Below are 22,097 nucleotides of genomic sequence, written 5' to 3'. Positions count from 1 at the left end.
TGTACATTGTGTTTGTGAAGGATAATTATGATTTTATGTTTCGCATCAACTAAGCAACCTTAACCATAAAAGTCATCCAAAAATTTGAAGATTGCATTCAAAAGCACTCGAAAGTATTACAAAATCTTAACGACTACATAGGTGTTATTGTTTGTTATTGTTCCTCTTGAAAGGCATATAAAATAATACATATAATCTACTTTGAAAATAAGAAACTGAAACAAAGACAATAAAGGATATGAATATATAGTTAACTACTTAATAGTCATAAAAAGTTGGTTGAAATGAAAACAATGCTATCTATGAATAGTTAAGTGCTTTCATCATTATAAATAAATGTTTGAGTTGTTAAGATGGAACAAAAATATTGGAAGAGTTTAGCATACATTCATTAAATTAAACTTCATACTGTATCATTTTACACATAAAAAGATGTAGCGAGAAATACAATTACATATCGTATTGTGGTTTAAACATATGGAAGATACTACAAGAACTCCATATCTTGTTGAGGCACCTACATGCTACAACAGTTGTAATGAATTGCAAACTTACACTTGTGACATTTAAATATCAATTGGTATTGAAATCCTTGACTACATATATTACATTGGCCATCCAACATAATACCTTGAGCAAATGAGAGAGGGTGTGGGTGACCATTATCGTTATAAATTCCTCCAAACTTTATATTCACAAAAACATGAATACCCCCATGATACATGGTATATGTCTCTGTCTCACACTTAAGTATTGATGGAGCACACGTTGTATGTATGGACTGAACACAATCTTGACAATGATAGAAAGATGCGTGAGGATTCAAATCCTCCTCACAAATTTCACAAAAGTATTGGCTCTTATGGTTCTCAATTGGGAGGTAACTTAGGTGCATTGTATGCTTGTCATACTTATGCCTGATTGTCTCAGCTAATAACATAGCACATTCAGGATGTATATAAATGTTGCACGTGTTGCAATGGAATGAAATTTGACTTTCAGTGTAATGTCGTTTACAAATACAACAAAGATAAGCATTATTTTCTTTTCGAACTATTGAAAGTAGGTGATTCGGATGGGCTTTATGCGTTATTTGTTTAGGTATAAACCCACAACAAACATCAACATAGTATTTACATTCAAAACAACAATATGCAAATCCATTGCAAGGCAGATAACAAACAGCACAACTGAACACATCGAAAAAGCAACCAGGTATATTTGAGTACATGATGTGGAGTGGGTGTTTGGGGTGGTCTGGGTGGGTTTCTATTTTTTTGGGGAGTCGAGTACACCACTCATGAAGAGCAAAGTTGCAAATTAGTTGAGGGCATTTGTAAAAAGGCATGCTAGGCATGATTGGTCTAAGACATCCATTGCATAATAGTTGGGTCTTTTTCATTGGGTCATGAAACTTTGTTGATAAGAAACAACAAGAATTAATCTTGTTTGAGGGGGAGGTTTTCTCATCCTTTTGCTCTTGATTAACAAGAATTAGAGGGTGCTCATGACTGATATGTTGTAGGCTTACCTCATCATTACTTGTGAGCATTCTAGGTCCACTTTCTTTATAAAAAAAATGTTTTGGTATGCTGTAAGTTTCATCAGGAAACGGGAGATGAAGAAGACGAGGATAGTCAACATCTTTGTAATTTTGAATGGTTTTGTCTGATCCTGATAAATTGGAAATTGAATAACAAGGAAGATAATTAATATATACCAAATAAAGCTATGTACTGACATAATTATTCAATAAATAAGGAAAGAAAAGCAATTGTAAATGATTTACCAGTAGGCCACCATCTTTTTGATGTTGTGCAATGGAGATGGACATAGTACAAACATTTATCACATTTGTAAATCCAAAGATCCTCTGTATCAAAAAACTCAGTGCCACATAATCTGCATCTGGGATCATGTTTAGCTTTTTGATCTATTTGGGGGAAGGAATATGAAATGGTGAGTGGGTGAGTATGAGAAAAAGCACCATATGTTCTATCTTGGATTAGCAATTTTTTTGGTGAGAAAGCACATTCACTGTGTATATTGAAGCCGCCAGCACAAGTGGTACATTGATAGAAGATTCCTTTATGTTCCTTCCCACAAGCACTACACTCACATAAAATGGGCTTAGGGATAACACATGTTAGCAAGTGAGTGTGCCAAGGATGATGGATGACGTTTTTTCCTACTTCCACAGCACACCGAAGATCAATGGAGAAATCACATTTACTACATTGGTAAGATAGTTCTCCATGGTGTTGACCTCTCTTACAAAGTTTGCATTTAAAATAATAATACATATATGAAGATGAATATGGTACCAAAATAAGAGTATGGTGTGGGTGTGATGGGTGCTCTAACCTTGAGGGGAGCTCAGCACAGAATTTGTGAAGTGAGAAATTATTACATGATGATGAACATTTGTAGTAGTACCTGTGGTATATATGGATTTCTTCCCCACACCTCCAACATGTGACACCATGAAACCTATCTTTCGCAATTGAATGGCCACCCTCATCATCATCATCATCATCCTCTTCTTCCTCTTCTTCATATTGTAACTGTAGTTGCAAATCAATGAGCTTTAGTGGATGCTCATGTTCTTGCACTTTACTTGTCTCCATGTTGATTATATATCTCTATTTATGATTTTGATGTTAGACTCCTTATCCTATTTATAATCAAGAAAGAGAATATATGTGTGCCAAACTCACGAAACAAGGTGGCCTTTTTTTCTTTCTTATGCACTATTGTTTATCTTTTGTTTTTTTAATTTTTTTCACTTTATCTTTTGTCCTTATGGTTTCAAGTTCCTTCGTGACATTTTCCCTTGATACCCTTTGGGACTTTCAAGAAGTGCAGTTTCTTTGCAGCAAATGTAATCTTCGACACCGAAATGTACACATAAACACAAGTAAAACACACAAAAGCATAGTATAATTCTCTTTCTTTTTCTTTATCTTTAGTACCACCCCTCTAATAAGTAAAGAATAAATCCCAATTTTAAATAAGGAATATATATATATATATATATATATATATATATATATATATATATATATATATATATAGAGTTAGGTTCATTTGAGACCACCTATATTTTGTGAGACCGTGAGACGTATTTTTTTAATTTTTTTAGTTTTTTTTTTATATTTTTTTAAATTTTTTTTAGTTAATTCAAGTTCCGAAAATAATATTTAAAAAACGAATTTTTGGATTTTTCCATTTATTTTGCATTTTAAAATTATTTTTTAGAATATGTACAGTGTAATATTCTATTAGAATATTTCACGTATTTTTCAAAAAAATGGAATTTATTTTTATTTTTTTAGTTAATTCAAGTTTCGAAAATAATATTTAAAAAAAGAATTTTTAGATTTTTCCATTTATTCTGCATTTTAAAATTATTTTTTAGAATATGTCAGTATAATATTCTATTAGAATATTTCACGTATTTTTAAAAAAAATGGAATTTATTTTTATTTTTTTTATTTAATTCAAGTTCCGAAAATAATATTTAAAAAAAGAATTTTTATATTTTTCCATTTATTCTGCATTTTAAAATTATTTTTTAGAATATGTCAGTGTAATATTCTATTAGAATATTTCACGTGTTTTTAAAAAAAAAAAAACAGATTTTTTTTTTTATTTATTTTAGTTAATTCAAGTTCCGAAAATAATATTTAAAAAAAGAATTTTTGGATTTTTCCATTTATTTTGCATTTTAAAATTATTTTTAGATTTGGTCTCACGGTCTCACAAAATTAGAATGGTCTCAAATGAACCTGAACCTATATATATATATATATATATATATATATATATATATATATATATATATATATATATATATATATATATATGTGTGTGTGTGTGTGTGTGTGTGTGTGTGTGTGAGTGAGTAAGTGAGTGTGTATGTGTGTGTGTTTAAGATCATTTGAAAACTTGAAGATATGTAACAACCTAAGATTTTTTAAAATTTTTCTAAAATACTTTGAAACTTTTTTTTTTACTATGTAAGCCATTAAGTCACTTATTAAGCACTGAATTCATTGAAAAAATTATTTATTTGTTTATTTATTGCAGATATGTGCAAAACAAAATTCACTTTTTTTCCGGTGAATTAAGTATTGAATAAGTGACTTAGTATTTGGTATTGTTGAAAACAATTAGACGTTTCAAATTTTTCTTTTTAGATTTTTAAAAAGTTTTGAGGTTATACAAATCTTTGAGTCCTCAACGGATCTCCATGCAATATATATATATATATATATATATATATATATATATATATATATATATATATATATATATATATATATATATATATATATATATATATATATATATATTATTCATAAGGAATAAATACAACTGAAACACACAAAAGCATAGTATAATTCTTTTTCTTTTTCTTTATTTTTAGTACCTTCTCATTAAGAAGTAAAGAATAAGTCTAAGTTTTAAGTAAGGAATATATATATATATATATATATATATATATATATATATATATATATATATATATATATATATACATATATATATATCATATCATATCATATCATACTATATTATAAAGGAAACATTTTTCCTTTCACCACATTCATTTGAAACTCTCATGCATTTTTCTTTTCACCACATTCAATTGAAACTACCATGACTTTTCAATTTCTTTCTAATAATAATTATAAGTTGATTAATAAGGTTAAATAAATATAAAGCCTAAAGTGCAATCATATGTAAACTAAAACTTAATATTAAAATAATATTTTTACTTCTACTTATAAAGTTATGTTTTGTTAACTTTTAACATATTATACTTAATTTATTAGTTTTAATATATTGTTGGATGTAAACCATTATCTTTTTAAAACACAATTTTGGAACAATTTGTATAAAATATTTAAATTCATAATTTGAATATAACATTACATGGTCAACTTAAATATAAATTTTAGTTTAACTTAAACAACCCAAAAAATATTTTGTAAATAGTTAAAAGTGATTAATTGTAGTGTCTTTCTAATAATGATTATAAGTTGGTTAATAAGGTTAAATAAATATCAAAACATAAAGTGTAATCATAAATATATTAAATTTCAATTTTAGAATAATATTTTTACTTCTACTTATAAAGTTATGTCATTAACTTTTAGCATATTATACTTAATTAGTTAATTTATTAGATTTAATATGTTGTTGTATGTAAACAATTATCAGTTTAAAGCTACAACTTTTGAACAGTTTGAACAAAATACTTAAATTTTTAATATAAATATAACATTACAATGTCAACTTAAATATAAGTTTCAGTTCCACTTAAAAACCCAAAGAATATTTTGTAAATAGTTAATAATGATAAATTTATAGTGATAAATGCAAAAAACTAAATTTATATATATATATATATATATATATATATATATATATATATATATTAGCATAATAATAATGTAAAACTAATGTTATTACATTCTCAGTTTATTTATAGTTTTTATTTAAATTATCCCCATATAGGAATCTTTCTTAGATGTATTATAAATAAAGACTCTAGTGTATATTGGAGTGTTGTGTATATTTTTTTAGAAGGTGATGTTAAGTACACCTTAGTCAAATATATTATAACCTAATTATTATATGGTGATGCCGATGGAAATTATTAAGAGTTTTAAAAAACATGAACATACAAGTTGATTCTTAATGAAAAATGGTCAAACTCTATATAGAGGTGTATCTTGAAAATAAACTAAGATTTAAGTAAAAAACATCTTTTTCTAAATTAAGGTTTATATGTATGCCCGTAGGCATGTGTCATGCTCTCTACAACATTTTTTGTAACATCACATGCTATGTCATTCTCCATACTACTTTATTTTTTGTGAGGGAAGAATCACCAAACACCACACCTTTTTGTATTTCCATGTCATATTTTTTTTTCTTTTGTTTTTGTTTTTCAATAAATAAACAAAATATTTTTATAAAATATAATTTTATGAAACATAACATTTAAAAAAAGTACATTTTAATTGAAAATAATGACTGGTTTAAATTTGACCCATAATATTTTCTCGAATCTTTTCCTTAAACTCTAGTAAAACTTCAAGATCCTCCGGCACCAAACATTTGGTGTTCGTCCTTAAAATTTGCAATGCATTGATGAGTTGTTGTTGGTGATGGAGTGTGTATTATCACACTTGTTGTGCCCGTTCGATTTGTTCTTTTGGTTCTCGTTGTTCCCACTCAATCGTTTCTTGTTGTCAAAGAATTTCTTTGTGCTTACATCTCAATACATTTTTATCTTGTTGTAGTACTATGTGCTCCTTGCATTTCTCTTCTATTTCCGCCATGTGCTTCGATTTTCTTTCATTTTCATCTCTCCATGTTTAGTCACTCGTTTCACCTTGTCCCTTCCTACTGGTCGCCGAGGAGGGACCTCCGCAATGTCATCTAAAATTTCATCTGTCTTAGAATTAAGGTTGATGTGAGTTCGTATATCGAAAACGCCAACCAAACCAAATTTCGTGACCTTTTTATTGTGTTTGTGGCGACATTGGAATGAAAGCTGATTTTGGATATCTTCTCAAAATCTCGCATGGTTTCTCAAAATTGAAAACGTGGCCATCTCCAATCAATATTGCGTCTTCGCGGCTTAAAAACATCGAAATTTGTGGTATTGCTTTTTTTTTTAATAAAGATTATTGTATATCTCATTGAATTTTGTACACCTCCTATTCATTTCTCATCATTTACTACTTATGGCATCATTGTTGCGGTATTGATTTTTCTTCATTTCAGAATGTAATTTTTTTAGCACTTTTCCCAAAGCCTTCTTCTTCATACAATTTCCATCAATTTTGTTTTTTGACGTTGCACACCTTGCTTCCGCTAATATATTTTCCTCATCTCACCAATATATATGACTTAGCAATTTCAAGTTTCAGTATGACCATGATAAAATTCTTATATATATATATATATATATATATATATATATATATATATATATATATATATATATATATATATTAAAGGGGAGCACTTCTTAGGAATAGTGCGTAACCATGGTACTGTTCCTCGGGTTACCATAGGGGTACAAGGTTTCCTTCCCGATTCTTCCGCTCACGTTATCTTCCTTAGCTATCTACCCTTTTCGTCCCTATCCTCTTCTACTTTATCGGCTGCGAGTCTACCGACCGCCGTTATCTTACTTCCACATCTTCTCTACTCCGATCGGTGCCTTCCAACGAAACACCGTCGTCTTAGTTTGCTCCATATCCTCTCTACTCCGATTGGTGGCTTCCAACGAAACATCGTCGTCTTAGGTTTTGCTCCATCTAACTTTCAACGACTCTCCTACCACTTATCCGCATCTTCTACTCCCACCCACCGACTATCGATCTTCAACATCAGACTGGTCATAGTTAAGACCTAAAACCCTCTCACCACTACCGCCCTATACGCCGCTGCTCACAATCAGACTGGTCTTGCTCCATCTAACTTTCACCGCCTCTCTCTTCTCCCTGCTTCGCACCCTCCGTCGCGTTATCTTCCCTCCTGCTCCAATGTCTTTACTGACGCTCACCCCCGCCACTTCGCCACCGTCTCCATCGAGCCAACTCGGAGACTGTTCCACAGTTATCAACGCCGGCTTCCAGGTATGTTCTTTCTACTCTACTCTATCTCATCAGCCATTTCTCATCTCTCGCTTCCCATCTATTTCTGTTCTTTGTAACACTATGTTAGAACCTAGATTCCTTCAAACCATTCTCTTATCAAATCCCCTTTCTGGATTCCGATAAACCGAAGAGGTAGACGCCTATTACTCATCTTCACACTCACCGCTTCCAACTCCTACACAACACCGATGTCTTCACGCATTCGAGCCCTAGATAGGACCCACGTCTACAATCAGTTCATGTAATGAACTTCAACCCTATTTTCGTTTCTTTCTATGCCATTACCTTCATATTCAGTTTTAATTTCATTTTATTTTTAGATGATCAGATGAATTTTCCGTCCATCTATTGCACAATTGGTTAGATTTTGTCTATCGCCTTTGACTTCCCAACGATCCACAACCAGCGATTTAGGGATTATTGATCCAGGTACGTAACTGATTTGAACTATCTTTGCCACGCTCTACATCTCTACCAAGTAAATTTCCAACTCTTCTGACAATTCTACATTTGCTTACGTAAATAACTTCATTTTGATCCCTAAGGTTCGTTCGAATTTTGAAGACAACTGATATGGTTGAGCGATACCGAGAGGACAAAAGGCTACACATCCATGGATAATCCGAATTTCTATCTCTTTTTTGCAGCCTATATGGGACGCTATAGTAAATGTCAAACCCCAACTTTTCATTTGGCTTGGGGATAATATATATGGAGATATCAGGAGGCCTTTTAAATTGTTTGGGAATGAGAGAACCATTGGGCCACGGAAGAACGTTCCTAGGTTTCTTCCTTCTTCAGTGGATGAAATGCAAGAGAAATACAAGATTGCAAAGAACATTCATGGTTATTCTTGTCTCCGTGAGATTGCTAAGGTGCTTCATTACTTCCTAAACAACTTTTGGGCTTCATTAACACTGAGTTTTGGTATTGTTTCATGGTGCAAGTACATTGTAGGTAATTGGCACTTGGGATGATCATGATTATGGATTGAATGATGATGAGATAGAGTTTAAAGGGTAACATACCAATCAAAAGCTTATGTTGGATTTCTTGGATGAACCCCATGATAGTCCAAGGTAAATATTGGTTAAAAAAAAAACAGTTTCCACTTTCCATGTTATTGTTGATAATTCTTCAAATGGGGATGCTTGCTTTTGTAGACGTAAGTAGGCTGGTGTTTATGCATCTTACACATTTGGTCCTCAGGGTAGACAGATCAAGGTATTATTTGTTATATATTACTGGATATGTTTTTTTTTTCTTATCAATATATATATGCATAGTGTATGTGTATCTGACTTATTTGGGTTTAGGTGATTCTTTTGGATACTAGATACCACAGAGACCCCCTACGCAATGATGGAACCATTTTGGGAACTGCATAATGGAAGTGGTTAGAAAAGGAGTTAAGTGGTTAATCTTCAGCAATAACAATAATTGGTTCATCTATTAAGGTATATAACTTTCTTATTTCACAAATAATCATCAGTTCATCATTCATGCCAAATACAATCATAATGAATACAGTTAGAGGTTTAATGGATGCCTAAATTTCAGGTTGTATCAAATCTTCCAGCATGTACGGGTCCTTTATTCTACATGGAGAGTTGGGGACGTTTTCCAAGCGACGGAAAGCATCTTTCTAACATGATATTAGATAGCATGGTATTTTTATTTTTATTCTGATTGAGATTTGAGAGTTTTAATTTTTATTTATTGATATAATAGAGAGATGGGGTTGTATTCGATTGTGGGACCACGTATCCCTTGTATGACATCACCTCAAGTGGTCTAACCCAAGCTGTTGAAAAGGTGATCCCTTTATTTCTACATTTTGGGCTGAGATTCTTGGCATGGGTTACACTTACACCTACCACCATGCGAGTTATCAACAATAACTGCAAATACAAATCATGCACATACGGTCTGTCACCATTGTAGTTTGATTCAGCTTTTGCATATGTTCAACAATTTCAGGTATTGTCATCAACAAATGTAAAGTACAAATCTTGCAAAATAGGTATGGTGTTATAGTTTCTTGGATTTATTTCTGGTCTGTTCGTGTTGTAGGCGGATGATTATGTTGAAGATTGTTAATAGGAAATTTTACAATATGTTGACTATTTAGCCCCTGCTTGCTGGTTTTAGGTGTGGTGCTGTTTCGGTGCTTCGTGTTCAAGGATTTCATCTCCTTTCATCCACCTTCATTTATGTTGGTTGTCTATACTCCCAAGGTTGCTGGTGCAAGAAATGTCAATATACTTTGTTTACTATTATTTTTCTATTTTGTTGGATTTGGATTAAAAAGATTGGGTGATGCAGATGCAAAGCCTAACAGTTAATAACATTTACAAATAACAAACAATGGAAAAAATTGTCGCATCCGACCCTCGCAACGCGGGGTTCCCCACCTAGTTATTATTAATCAGGATGTACCACATATAATGGCAATCCCCTAATCATGTAGGGTCAATTACTACTTGTTTTTTTAAAGATACTTAAAGTTAATTAGTTTGAATTATAATTTAAATTTAAAAAAATTGTTGAATATCATTCATATTGTTCATAATTCCTGGTAAAATGGTTTTGATTGCTTCCTAGTTTCTTGGCAACTTTTTGGTCTTTAAAATGTTTCTTGCAGAATTGGTTTTGATCCCAGCTTCGGATCTCGTAAAAGGTGTCATCCATTTATTATGAAAAAAAACTATAGTAAAAGAAAGCAAGAATCGCACCTATATTTACACGATTCACCCAAGGATAGAAACACTTGTTAATCGATTAGAGTAACTAACCGATTAGAGTAATGGCACAATGTAGGATGTCGAATTGATACCACAATGAAACATGGTAAACTGATGATAACTATAGAATAGCCCTACATTTTTTTTCATCACCCTATTATGTGAGTATCGAATAGGAACACTAACACTAAACTTAAAATGTGTTTTTGATAATCTATTTTGATGTAGAAAGAATCCCTCCTGATATGAGTACTCTAATAATTGGGGTGCATAATTTCACAAAAGATTCAAGTTTAAACCTTACACGTCCAAAATACTACTAGTATTCAGTGATGAATGATTGATTTTCCATATGACCCTCGGTTGGGTTGACATCCCACCAATATATATGACTTAGCAATTTCAAGTTTCAGTATGACCATGATAAAATTATTATTAATCAGGATGTACCACATATAATGGAAATCCCCTAATCTTGTAGGGTCAATTACTACTTTTTTTAAGATACGTAAAGTTAATTAGTTTTAATTATAATTTACGAAAATATATATATTATATGTGATTCGTTTAACATGTATATGCACCTATGTACATATGTTATAAATTTATAATTAAATATCTTTATGTTTAATAATTGAAGAGATTAAAATGATGCATCAAAACAATTATTTAGAAGAATATAATAATAATAATAATAATAATAATAATAAATATACATTTCCAAGTACCGCATTCATTTGAAACTCACACTACAACTCAAAAGTTTTCTAATTTATATATATTTATTAGTTACAACTGAAGAGTTTTTAACTTATGATTATTAATTAGTAATCACTAATAACTTTTTATTTTAAAGTTTTGCTCATTAAAAAACATTAATGTATTTGAAGAGATTTATGATTTAAATATGAAGAGTTAATATAAATGTTATAATAGATGTTTTAGTGTTTCTATGTTATTAAAAGTTATAATGTTTATTTTTCATATTTTTTATTATTCGTTGTATATGTTTTTTTAATATAAATATTATAATAGATGTTTTTCTATTTTTATGTTACTAAAAGTTGCAGTTCATATTTTTGTTCACACGTTTTGTTACCCTTTATATTATCATTCATTTGATATATAATTTACACAATTTTAAACGGTTTATAAAATTATCAAATAATTGTATATATCACAATGACTTAAAAATTAAACTATAATGTTTGATAAAACTAATATGTTAACTATATGTTTGCTTTACTACTAACATTTTGTTTCAAAGTAAAAATATTAAATAATAATTTGGTAAAAGTTATTATTTTAACTATATAATTCTATTCTCGCGCAACGCGCGGGGATTCGCTTAGTAGTATATTATAAATGAAACATTTTTTTCTTTCACCACATTCATTTGAAACTCCCATGCATTTTTCCTTTCACCACATTGATTTGAAACTCCCATAACTTTTCAATTTCTTTCTAATAATAATTATAAGTTGGTTAATAAGGTTAAATAAATATCAAACCTAAAGTGTAATCATGTATAAACTAAATTTCTATATTAATATAATAATATCTTTACTTCAACTTATAAAATTATGCTTTTTTAACTTTTAACATATTATACTTAAAATTATGAATTCATATCATATCATACTACAATATTAAAATCTCATATTATATTTACTAGGTGTGAAACTCGTGTACTACACGGGTTGATTAAAAAATATATATATGACGATATATACTTTAAATGTATTTTTTTAAGAAAACATTAAATATCAAAGTGTAAACTTAAGTATTTTTTAAAATAAAATTTCAAAATATATATACAAACAAAATGATGAATAAATAATAATTCAATTTATATTAATAAAACAAACTACAGAAAATAATTATATTTTGACCATATAACATTTTTTTTAGTTTGTCAATAAAAAGCTATAAAGTTTGATTATTTTTTTATATAGACCATTATGCCTAAAATGACAATAAACTTAAAAAGAAAAATATCAATTTTGAATTATATATATTGAAGGAAACATAATAAAATTTGCAAATATAAGGAAACAAATTAATGACACATTAATTACTTTCTATAACCTAAAAATTAGATAGTTAATTAAGAAAATCAAAAATTACCACAAAATGACAAGTGGAAATTAATTTTTAGGAATTAACCACAAAATTACATGTATCCAAATGCATAATAAATTGACAAGTGGCAAAAAGTTCTTTATTTATTAGAAAGGATATTAAAATCTCATATTATATTTACTAGGTGTGAAACTCGTGTACTACACAGGTTGATTAAAAAAATATATATGAAGATATATACTTTAAATATATTTTTTAAGAAAACATTAAATATCAAAGTGTAAACATTAAGTATTTTTTAAAATAAAATTTCAAAATATATATACAAACAAAATGATGAATAAATAATAATTCAATTTATATTAATAAAACAAACTACAGAAAAATATTTATATTTTGACCATATAACATTTTTTTTAGTTTGTAAATAAAAAGCTATAAAGTTTGATTATTTTTTTTATATAGACCATTATGCCTAAAATGACAATGAACTTTAAAAGAAAAATGTCAATTTTGAATTAATATATTGAAGGAAACATAATAAAATTTGAAAATATAAGGAAACAAATTAATGACACATTAATTACCTTCTATAACTTAAAAATTAGATAGTTAATTAAGAAAATCAAAAATTACCACAAAATGACAAGTGGAAATTAATTTTTAGGAATTAACCACAAAATGACATGTATCCAAATGCATAAGAAATTGACAAGTGGCAAAAATTTCTTTATTTATTAGAAAGGATATTTATAAAATTTTGACTTTAACTTTTTAAAATATTATAGTTAACTTATTAGTTTAAAGAGCAATTATCATTTTAAAATCACAACATTTATATAAATTATGAGTTGATGCAAAATAGTTAAATTATTAATTTCAATATAATATTAAAAAATTAACTTAAATCAAATTTTCAGTTAAATTTGAAAAAAATCGAGAGACTGTTTTATAAATAGTTGGTTATAAATTATAGTATTAAACCTAAATTAAAAAAAAAACATGAAACTATTTTTTATAATCATTAATAATTTTCAAATAAATAGCTTAAAAATAACTTACAATAAGAATAGTCAAAAGTAATATTATATAACAAAACTATAATATTTTCTTTAAAAAGAAAAACAATGTTTTTGTTTTAAATAAGTACAATTATAGAAACTAACAGTATTCATCAAATAAATTTTAAAAACATTAAATTTTTTAAACCAAATTAAAATAAATAAGAGTTTTGAAATACGTTATTTTAAATAACTTACAACAACAATAGCTAAAAGAAAATTATATACAAAAATTATATTGTTGTCTTTAAAAACAAAACAATGTTTGATGTTTTAAATAATTATGATGATAGAAATTAAAAACCTTAAGCAAATAAACTTTTTAAAATTAATTAACCATAACAACAACTATAAATATCATTAAATCATATATTATATTTATTTTATTCATAAGTAACCTACAGGTACATGTCATTAAGACACTTAGGATTATATAATTTTAAAAGATATCTACATTATCATACAATTCAAAACAAACAATGTTTATACAAACTTATTATAAGATTTATTATATAAAAGCTAATAACAATGTCATTGATATATTTAAAAAATATATATTTATAAAAATTTCAAATATATTATTGTATTATGCGCAACGCGCGGGTATTTGCCTAGTTTTCTATACAACAATCACGTTCACAGGAGATTTACGATCGTAGCTTCCCTATCCCTATCTCATGTTGTTGTGGCTTCCCTATTAATACTTCTTTGCGATCACAGCCTCCTATTTGCTTCTGTTGTCGCACGCAAACATGTCACAGATGCATCTGGTAATCGATTCAGCCTTATTCCTATTTCCCATCTCTCCAATTTCGTTGTTGATCATCATCAGATTCTCCCCTTCCCTTTCTCCTACTGTTTGCCAATATCTACATGTTGCTAAGACACCATAAGTAAATGCAATTTTGCTATAATGGTTAAGAATCAAATTGCTTACTGTTATGGTTCTTGTTCTTTAGTGATGCATTTCTTCTTTCCATATTCATTGACTTCTGCATCTTCTCCTCGTGCAAAATTACCCTAAATGCATCTTTAGAACAACAAAAAGACTCGAAAGAAGATCGAATTGAAGAAAATATTGTGACTTGATGATGAAGTGGAAATGGCGATATGGAAGTAATGGCAGTAAAGCCTTGGCATCTTCTTTTCCCTTTTTATATATTTAATATTTTTATAACTTGAAAACAACACATGTATACCAAAAATGCATCATAATTGGAAATCACCACCACACGGTAACATACACGTTTTGAAATCGTGTTTTAAGTAAATAATATTATGAAATATTATGTGAATTTGAATGTTGAGTTCTAACAGATAGTTTTTACTAGAAATGAAGTAAAACTATGTTTAGAATCACTCATAAAATGTTGGAAGTCTTATGAGATTCCAATTAAAAACCAAATAGTGAAATATAGCGAAAATATAAAATTTGGAATAAGTAAAATTTTATTATTGAAAGTTGTAGATAATCTCGTTAGAAACATTTAGGCGAAAACCACATCGAAATCCGAGTTATAACGAAGAAGTTATGACCAAACGAAGATCCGTGATAAATCTGGAAAATACTTTGTCGCGTAAAAATTTAGTTTTCGATAAACTAATTTTTAGCCTTAGTGATGTAAATGAAAGTTGTAGAACTCGTGAAAATAATCAACTTTCATATAAAGACCGATTGAATCTGATTTCGTATGAGGAAGTTATGATTTTTCGAAGTTTCAGCTTAGCAGTAGACAACTAAAAACTCGAATTTTAGATCGATTGATTTTTAGCCGACATAACCTAAACGAGAATTGAAGGTCTCGTCATTAGTAGTGCAACGGTAAAAAGTCTGACGAAAACGGACGTCGGATGAAAAAGTTATGAATTTTTAACGGATTTTCCTGTCCCGGTCTGTTAAAAATAATAATATTAAAATTAAAGTCAAAATTTGCCGACGAAGTCTAAACGAAAATTGTAGAGCATAATTTTAGCTTCGCGTGCATATAAAGAACGTCAAAAACGGAGCTCGTATGTGAAAGTTATGGATTTTACAAGATTTGGCACATTTTTCGAGAAATTTCGCATGAATAGTGATTGCCACGTTAGCCCTCGCATGCAGCCTCCACGTGTCACCTTCTGATAGGACCGAGGTTGCTGTGTCACCTTCTGATTGGACCAAGTCTGAGGTCCACTAAGCGAGGGACACCTTCGTAGGAGACACCCCCGGATCACCCTCGCACCCTCGTGCCCTCCTCCCATTGGACCAAAGCTAGGTCCAATCCGAAGCTACCATTTGCGAGCCAGCTATTCCGAAACTCGCACCCGAAGCCTCGCTCTGCTGCCACCTAGTCCGAGCCTCGCATACACGTGCCTTCTTCCCTTTGCTTCGGATCCGAAGCTCGGCCCTATATAAGGGGTGCGAACCCTCTCGGCTAACTTTAGAAATTTCACACCTTTTCACCCCTAAACTTATATTTTTACTATTCCGACTTCCCCCGAAAGCCCCGGTACTGATTCCAAAGCCCAAAACACGCCCCGAGACTCCCGAGAAGCCCGAAAAATTTATCTTTTCGGTTTCGAAGTTCTACTTTCGCAGAGCCCAGTTTTCAAGAAAACTCCCGGTTTTCAACGACGATAGTCATATTTAGAGCCGAAGTACTGCCCAAATTAATATTTTAGCCCCCGGTTATTTCACGGTGAATTTAATATATAGAAATAATTGTATGTTATGTGTTATATGTGTTACGTGCTTTTCAGTGTTATTATTCCGGGTTATTTTCCTGGGTTATTTTTATTTGCTATTTTTAATAGCAAAGAAATACCTTTGACCATGTGATCAGTGAAAGGACTTAGATTCACGTTGGTACTGGTATGTAGCCTCTGGCCATGTGGAACATGTCTCCATAAGAGAATGAATTCTATTCTATGGTAGTGGCAGAAGGTTAGACAGGGCTATAAGCCTGAAATCTACCGAAATGTTAATCCGAAGTTGTATATCTTCTGTGCCGTTTGGGCCATAGCTTTATTGATGTATATCAAGCATGAAAATTGTTATGTCTCATTGATTGTATATCTTTAAATCAAATCAATGATTGATATGGAATGTTTGTCACATGATTCACATATGTCCTTGTTGTTCCTTGTTCCTCTTTGCTTCTGCCCTATTAAAGTATATATATGGCATAACGTTATATTATATCTATTATTGAACTCACTAAGCGTCACCTCTTACCCTCTCAATGTTTAACAAATTGCAGGAGATAAACATCCAGTATAGTTATATAGTGGTAGAAGATTTTTGAATAGTTTGAAACTATTGTATCGATAAGCTTATGAATAGTTTGAAACTATTGTAATTTGCACTCCCATATGTATAAAACTATAGAATCCTGGGAAGTTATGTAATATATAACACTTTAAAATAGTCGGTTTGTATCCAGTAGTTTGTAACATCTTTATCAATGTAAAATATTGTTTTTATGAATATGCAAGTAGCATGTTTTGGAGTAACTATATTGTCGTGTATGAAAGTTTGGGTCTTTCATAAATACGAAAGTTAGGGTCTTTCACACACCACTTGTTGTCGGTTGTATAAATGAAAAATTAAAAAATCTAAAACCAAAATTAAGCATGTGGTTTTGGGTCATGGCCTAAAAGAAGAGCATATGTTGAAATGGAATTGTGAAATTGATACAGGGACTTCAAAAATTCGAGATTCCAAATGTATATGTGACCTATTCATTAGTTGTAATCCCAAACTGAATGTTTAATTGACAAAGAAACCCATAAAATTACTAGATAACTAAGTGTTAAACATGATGATCATCTTTTAATCGATCATCACAGCGAGAAGGCAAAAAAAAAATACACACAGGCAGAAGGGTTAAACATGATGATCATCTGTCAATCGACCATCATAACAGCCAAATGAGATTTTTGTGATGTGTGATGCATGTGTGAGACGATAGGGGGAATTTCTAATCTGGTGCGATCGTTGATGTGTGTGTGACAACAAGAAGAACCGACCTTGTTGATATGAAGGCTGCAATCGTGATTTGTGATGCATTGGGCAATCGTGATATGAGGTAGTAAATACCAAGGGCAATATTGTCAATTTAAAATGTTTTTTTTAATTATAATGATTTATGATTATGAAAAAATAATTATAAATCAATAAAAAGTATAAAAAATAGTTTTGGGTATATATGATATTAAAAAACATTAAGAAGGGCAAATATGATATTAAGAATTTAGATCAGACAAATACGATATTTAGATGTTTAGCAAAGGTATATATAGAATTATGCCATAAATATATTGTATAATTGGTTTCAGTTATAACAATTGATTGATTAGGCATTAAAATGATCTTAGTTTAAACTTTTCTTTAATAAACATAGAACAATAGGTCACCATTATCAAGCTTTATTAATTACTAAAACATGTATGTGTTCAAAATAGGGAAATCTTGGTAAATTTATGATTTAATTACAACTTTTATTTTTTGAACAGAAAATTCCGGTTAATTTATATTTTGCCCAAATTAACGAAACAATTTTTATTTTTTTTCAATAGAAAATGACAAATCGTCGTATAAAATTAGATAATCGAGACTTTTTTGTTTAAAAAATAAATATTGAGATTAAACTGTAAACTGACCCAAAATATTATAACTTTATCGTTTCCCTTAAAAATATAGTGATATATGAAAATATTAACAGATTAATGAGTTATTTAAGATCACTATTATTATTATTATTATTATTATTATTATTATTATTATTGTTATTATATTTCCCAAGTTTAGCTTTAACAAAAATTACACACATAGTAGCACATCCTCATTTACAAGTTTGGGTGAAAAAACTAAAAGTATATTTATAAGCCTCTAACTAAGATTCCTAAAAGCTTCTAACGACTTTTTAATAGAAAAAAATTGTTTTATCTTAAATAATTGGAAAGAAAGCAACCAAATAACTTCCACACTTAAACCTTCTCTTTACTTTGATTATATTTGATGTTAGTAAACCCGAAAATGTAAGCTCAACATTAGGATAATTTTGAGATGAATTGCATGAAAATTAGTCCACCAATTAAAAAACGTAGTTATTCATATAAGATTAGTAGAATAAAACACTTAATTTTCTCTTAATCAAACGTTAAAAGTCGAATATATCTTCCCAACAGTTATTGATCATGAGACTTTTATCCAAAATAATGGTATCAAGATCTGGGATAGGTCATGGGATGCTAATCATCGAAAGCAATGGCAAAACATCGACTTGGTAAACACTCAAACAAGAATGATTTGTTGCTACAAAAGTCTTCTCTTTAACCTCGCTACTTTGGGTTGATGATAAAATATTGGTAGAAGAAATTTATTGAGCTTTCTGATTTTTTGGTCCTTGGCCTTCTGGGTATCTTGGTGAAAAAAGATATCATACTATCGATAGGTTTCTTACGAGGTCTACCGCGGTCACGTCGAATTTCTTACGAGGTCTACCGCGGCCACGTCGAATTTCTCTCATTGATAATGATAATGATGATCCTTGTGAATTGTGTTTGAAATATATAACTAGGTCTAAGACCCATGTATTACATGGGATAATTAAAAATAAAATAAAGATAAATGTCTAAATATTTAAGAACTTTGGATTTATAGGAAAATAATAAAAATAATGAATTATTAAAATTGATTTTTTTATCTTTTAAATTTAAATAAATATAAAGAATAAACTAATGAGATTTAATTTGGTTATTTTGAAATAAGAAGGTAAGTCTATTAATTAAATTGGTATTCATTTATTACCATATTTATTGTAATTATTACATTAAAGTATTATGTGGAATTTATTAAAATAGAAAAACTCATAAATTGACATGTGGAAAAGAAATTAATTCAAAATAACCACAAAATGATATTTGGCAAATTCAATGAGAATATGACATGTGGCAAAAAAAACCTTTATTTATTAGAGTAGATTGCGAGATTGTATTTTTAAATGCCTTTTTAAAACATACTAAAATATTATATGTAGAGTTTATAGATCCCCACTATAATATAGAAACAAAAGCGACTGGTAGAATATAATTGGAGTTACATTTTTTTAAAGATATAATCACTATCGATTTAATTAATTATTCAAAAATTTAATAGATTTTTCTGATACATATCTCATACTTACCGTTTGATACCGGTTTTAAACCCGTGAAAACCAGGGTTGAGAAAAAAATATTATTTTTAATTAGAAATCATAATTACTTATCAAATATTTGCAAAATTAATTAATTTACAAAGATATACGTTCCGTCAGTAAGTTTATAATTTTGTTTTAAAATAAATATATACATAATTATAAATATCTCATTTACATTTTGTAAGTTCATATATTTGATAAAATCAAGAGTTTGCATGGTGTAATATACATTTGAGTATAACGAAAAAAAACACAATATTCATGAATATGACAAATTAAACATGACGGTAATATAATAAACATACATAAACAAAACACAATTAATTATAAATTAAAATGATGAATGAAATGTGATTTGCTATAATTAAATAAAAGATGTTATAAAAATATACAACTTGTTTATAAATTTTTAAAACTTCTTTATAAACAATATTGAAAATTTTATTTGTTAGTTTACCATCCTTATCTAAAATTAACAATTTAATTTTTTTTTCTCTATTTTGAACTTTAGATAAAGTAACACACAATTGACCATATGAAAAATCATAATATTTGAGAAACAAACAAACCTTGGATAATAGTTATACTTGAATCTTATTAATAATCATTGCAAAACATACATTCAATAGAAATTGTCTTTGGAATTTAAAGATAATTTTTTTAGAAAGACTTAAGACATTTTTGGACTAAAAGTCTAATTTTTCAATATTACTTTCAGATCTTATCAATGTTTCTTAGACACGAAAAAACATATTAGTATTATGATAGTGAAAAAAATCAAACAATGAGAGTAATGTCACACAATTTTGTGTAAACAAATAAAAAAAATCTATACAATATTTAAGAATAATGGTTAGGATTAGAGGTTTTTGATATTAAATATGTTATTATATACATATCTATAGTGATTTATGAATTTTAATAGAAAGCCACCATCTTAAATTATCTTTCAGATTATGTAAGGTATTATATACATATCCATCCATGTACTTAATCTTCATATTTTTTATTTAATTCTAATTAGATGTGGGTTATTTCTTTCATTTGATAGATCTTGAATGAAAAACAACATTTAATTTTAATTAAATGAAAAATAGTATGCATCTCATGATGTGATTTTGAACCAAAATCTAATTCACAAATCAGAAGGCTAATAAACAAATGTAAAATATTAAAATGAAATAAGAGCAATAATAAAAAGATGGACTACGGTTACCAATCCAATTACACCCAATCAAAACTCCACCGGTATACAAATTCTAATGACAATACATAAATTAGTACATCATGAGTGTCTTGCCATTGACCATATATTGTGTCCGGTGATCTGAAAATTTTCTATTAAAAAGTGGAACAAAAAGCATAAATTTCAGCCATCAAACTTGAGAAGTGGAAACATTGTTATTTCTTGCATTTAAAAATAAAGAAGACATAGAAAACTACCCATAGATTTTTCAAAGTACAAAGTTATAATAGGTAGAAATGCTCAAGGATCAAGAAAATCTTGGTTAGAACCAATGGTTCCTGGCCAAGTCCCGAAACCTACGAAGTTTCCATCAATTGGCATTGATGTGCCCAAGGAAGTTTCCAACACCTCATCTTCTCTATTTCTTTTTTCCATCTCTCTAATGTTTAATTTCAAAGTGAAAAAAGTTAACGATACGGAGTTGACAGTACATCAAGTACATCTGAATCCAAGTATCTGATGGGTTTTGGCTATAAGAACATCCTATGTGCTCATACAAACCCTAATGCTTGGATCTAGGTTTCTCTATTGTACATGCAAGTTATCCAAGACTATAAACCCTAATTCTAGCATACAAGTAATTATATTAACATATAATAAGAGTTTAGATCATACCTTGATTGTTATATAGCAATAACATTCCCAAATCTCCTTGTATTGACTTTGGAAGGCTTAGAGTCACAAATGTCACTCCTCTAATGGTTCACAAACACCATAGCAAGAGGATGAAGAGGAGAGAGGAAGGAGGCTACCAAAAAACGTGTGAAACCCTAGAAGGAGTCATGTCCATGTTTTTGAGGCATAAGGGATCTATATATAGTGAGGCTATTAGGGTTATCTAATAAGGAAACCCTAATTTGGATGCTTAAGCCCTAAGCAACCCATGGATCCCTTTCCTTAAGGCCTTGGACGATTTCCTTATGGGCTTCCCCATAGAATTCGTCCACTCCTTATTATAAGGCAATCAATGGCCCAAATTGCAATTATCTTATAATTACAATTCCAGTCCCTTAAGTTTAATTAATCTCTTTTAGTCACAAAACTAATTACTAAGTAATTCTTGACTAATATTAATTAAACAATATGATTTCTCCTTTAATATA

General features: G+C 29.2%; 1 protein-coding gene and 1 pseudogene across 1 annotated transcript; one reads left to right on the top strand and one right to left on the bottom strand.

Moving 5' to 3' along the window:
* Positions 1-326: 326 nt before the first annotated feature.
* LOC111898883 (uncharacterized) lies at positions 327-2,660 on the bottom strand. Its single transcript, XM_023894773.3, has 2 exons — positions 1,790-2,660; positions 327-1,674 (listed from the first exon to the last, which is right to left on the bottom strand). Exons 1-2 carry the CDS (start codon positions 2,625-2,627, stop codon positions 518-520), a joined length of 1,995 nt encoding a protein of 664 aa, XP_023750541.1. The 5' UTR covers positions 2,628-2,660; the 3' UTR covers positions 327-517.
* Positions 2,661-7,568: 4,908 nt separating this feature from the next.
* LOC111898886 (uncharacterized) lies at positions 7,569-10,027 on the top strand (annotated as a pseudogene).
* Positions 10,028-22,097: the final 12,070 nt, after the last annotated feature.

Source organism: Lactuca sativa, chromosome 8 (genome assembly GCF_002870075.4).
Source record: "Lactuca sativa cultivar Salinas chromosome 8, Lsat_Salinas_v11, whole genome shotgun sequence".
In the NCBI taxonomy this organism is placed as follows: Eukaryota; Viridiplantae; Streptophyta; class Magnoliopsida; order Asterales; family Asteraceae; genus Lactuca; species Lactuca sativa.
This window is presented reverse-complemented; position numbering and strand designations above follow the sequence as displayed.

Bases quoted from the DNA above. Each gene is read 5' to 3' on its own strand.
- LOC111898883 (XM_023894773.3), bottom strand. From the start codon at position 2,627: ATGGAGACAAGTAAAGTGCAAGAACATGAGCATCCACTAAAGCTCATT. The intron at 1,675-1,789 runs GTAAATCATTTA...CCAATTTATCAG, and splicing joins AAAAAGATGGTGGCCTACTG to GATCAGACAAAACCATTCAA.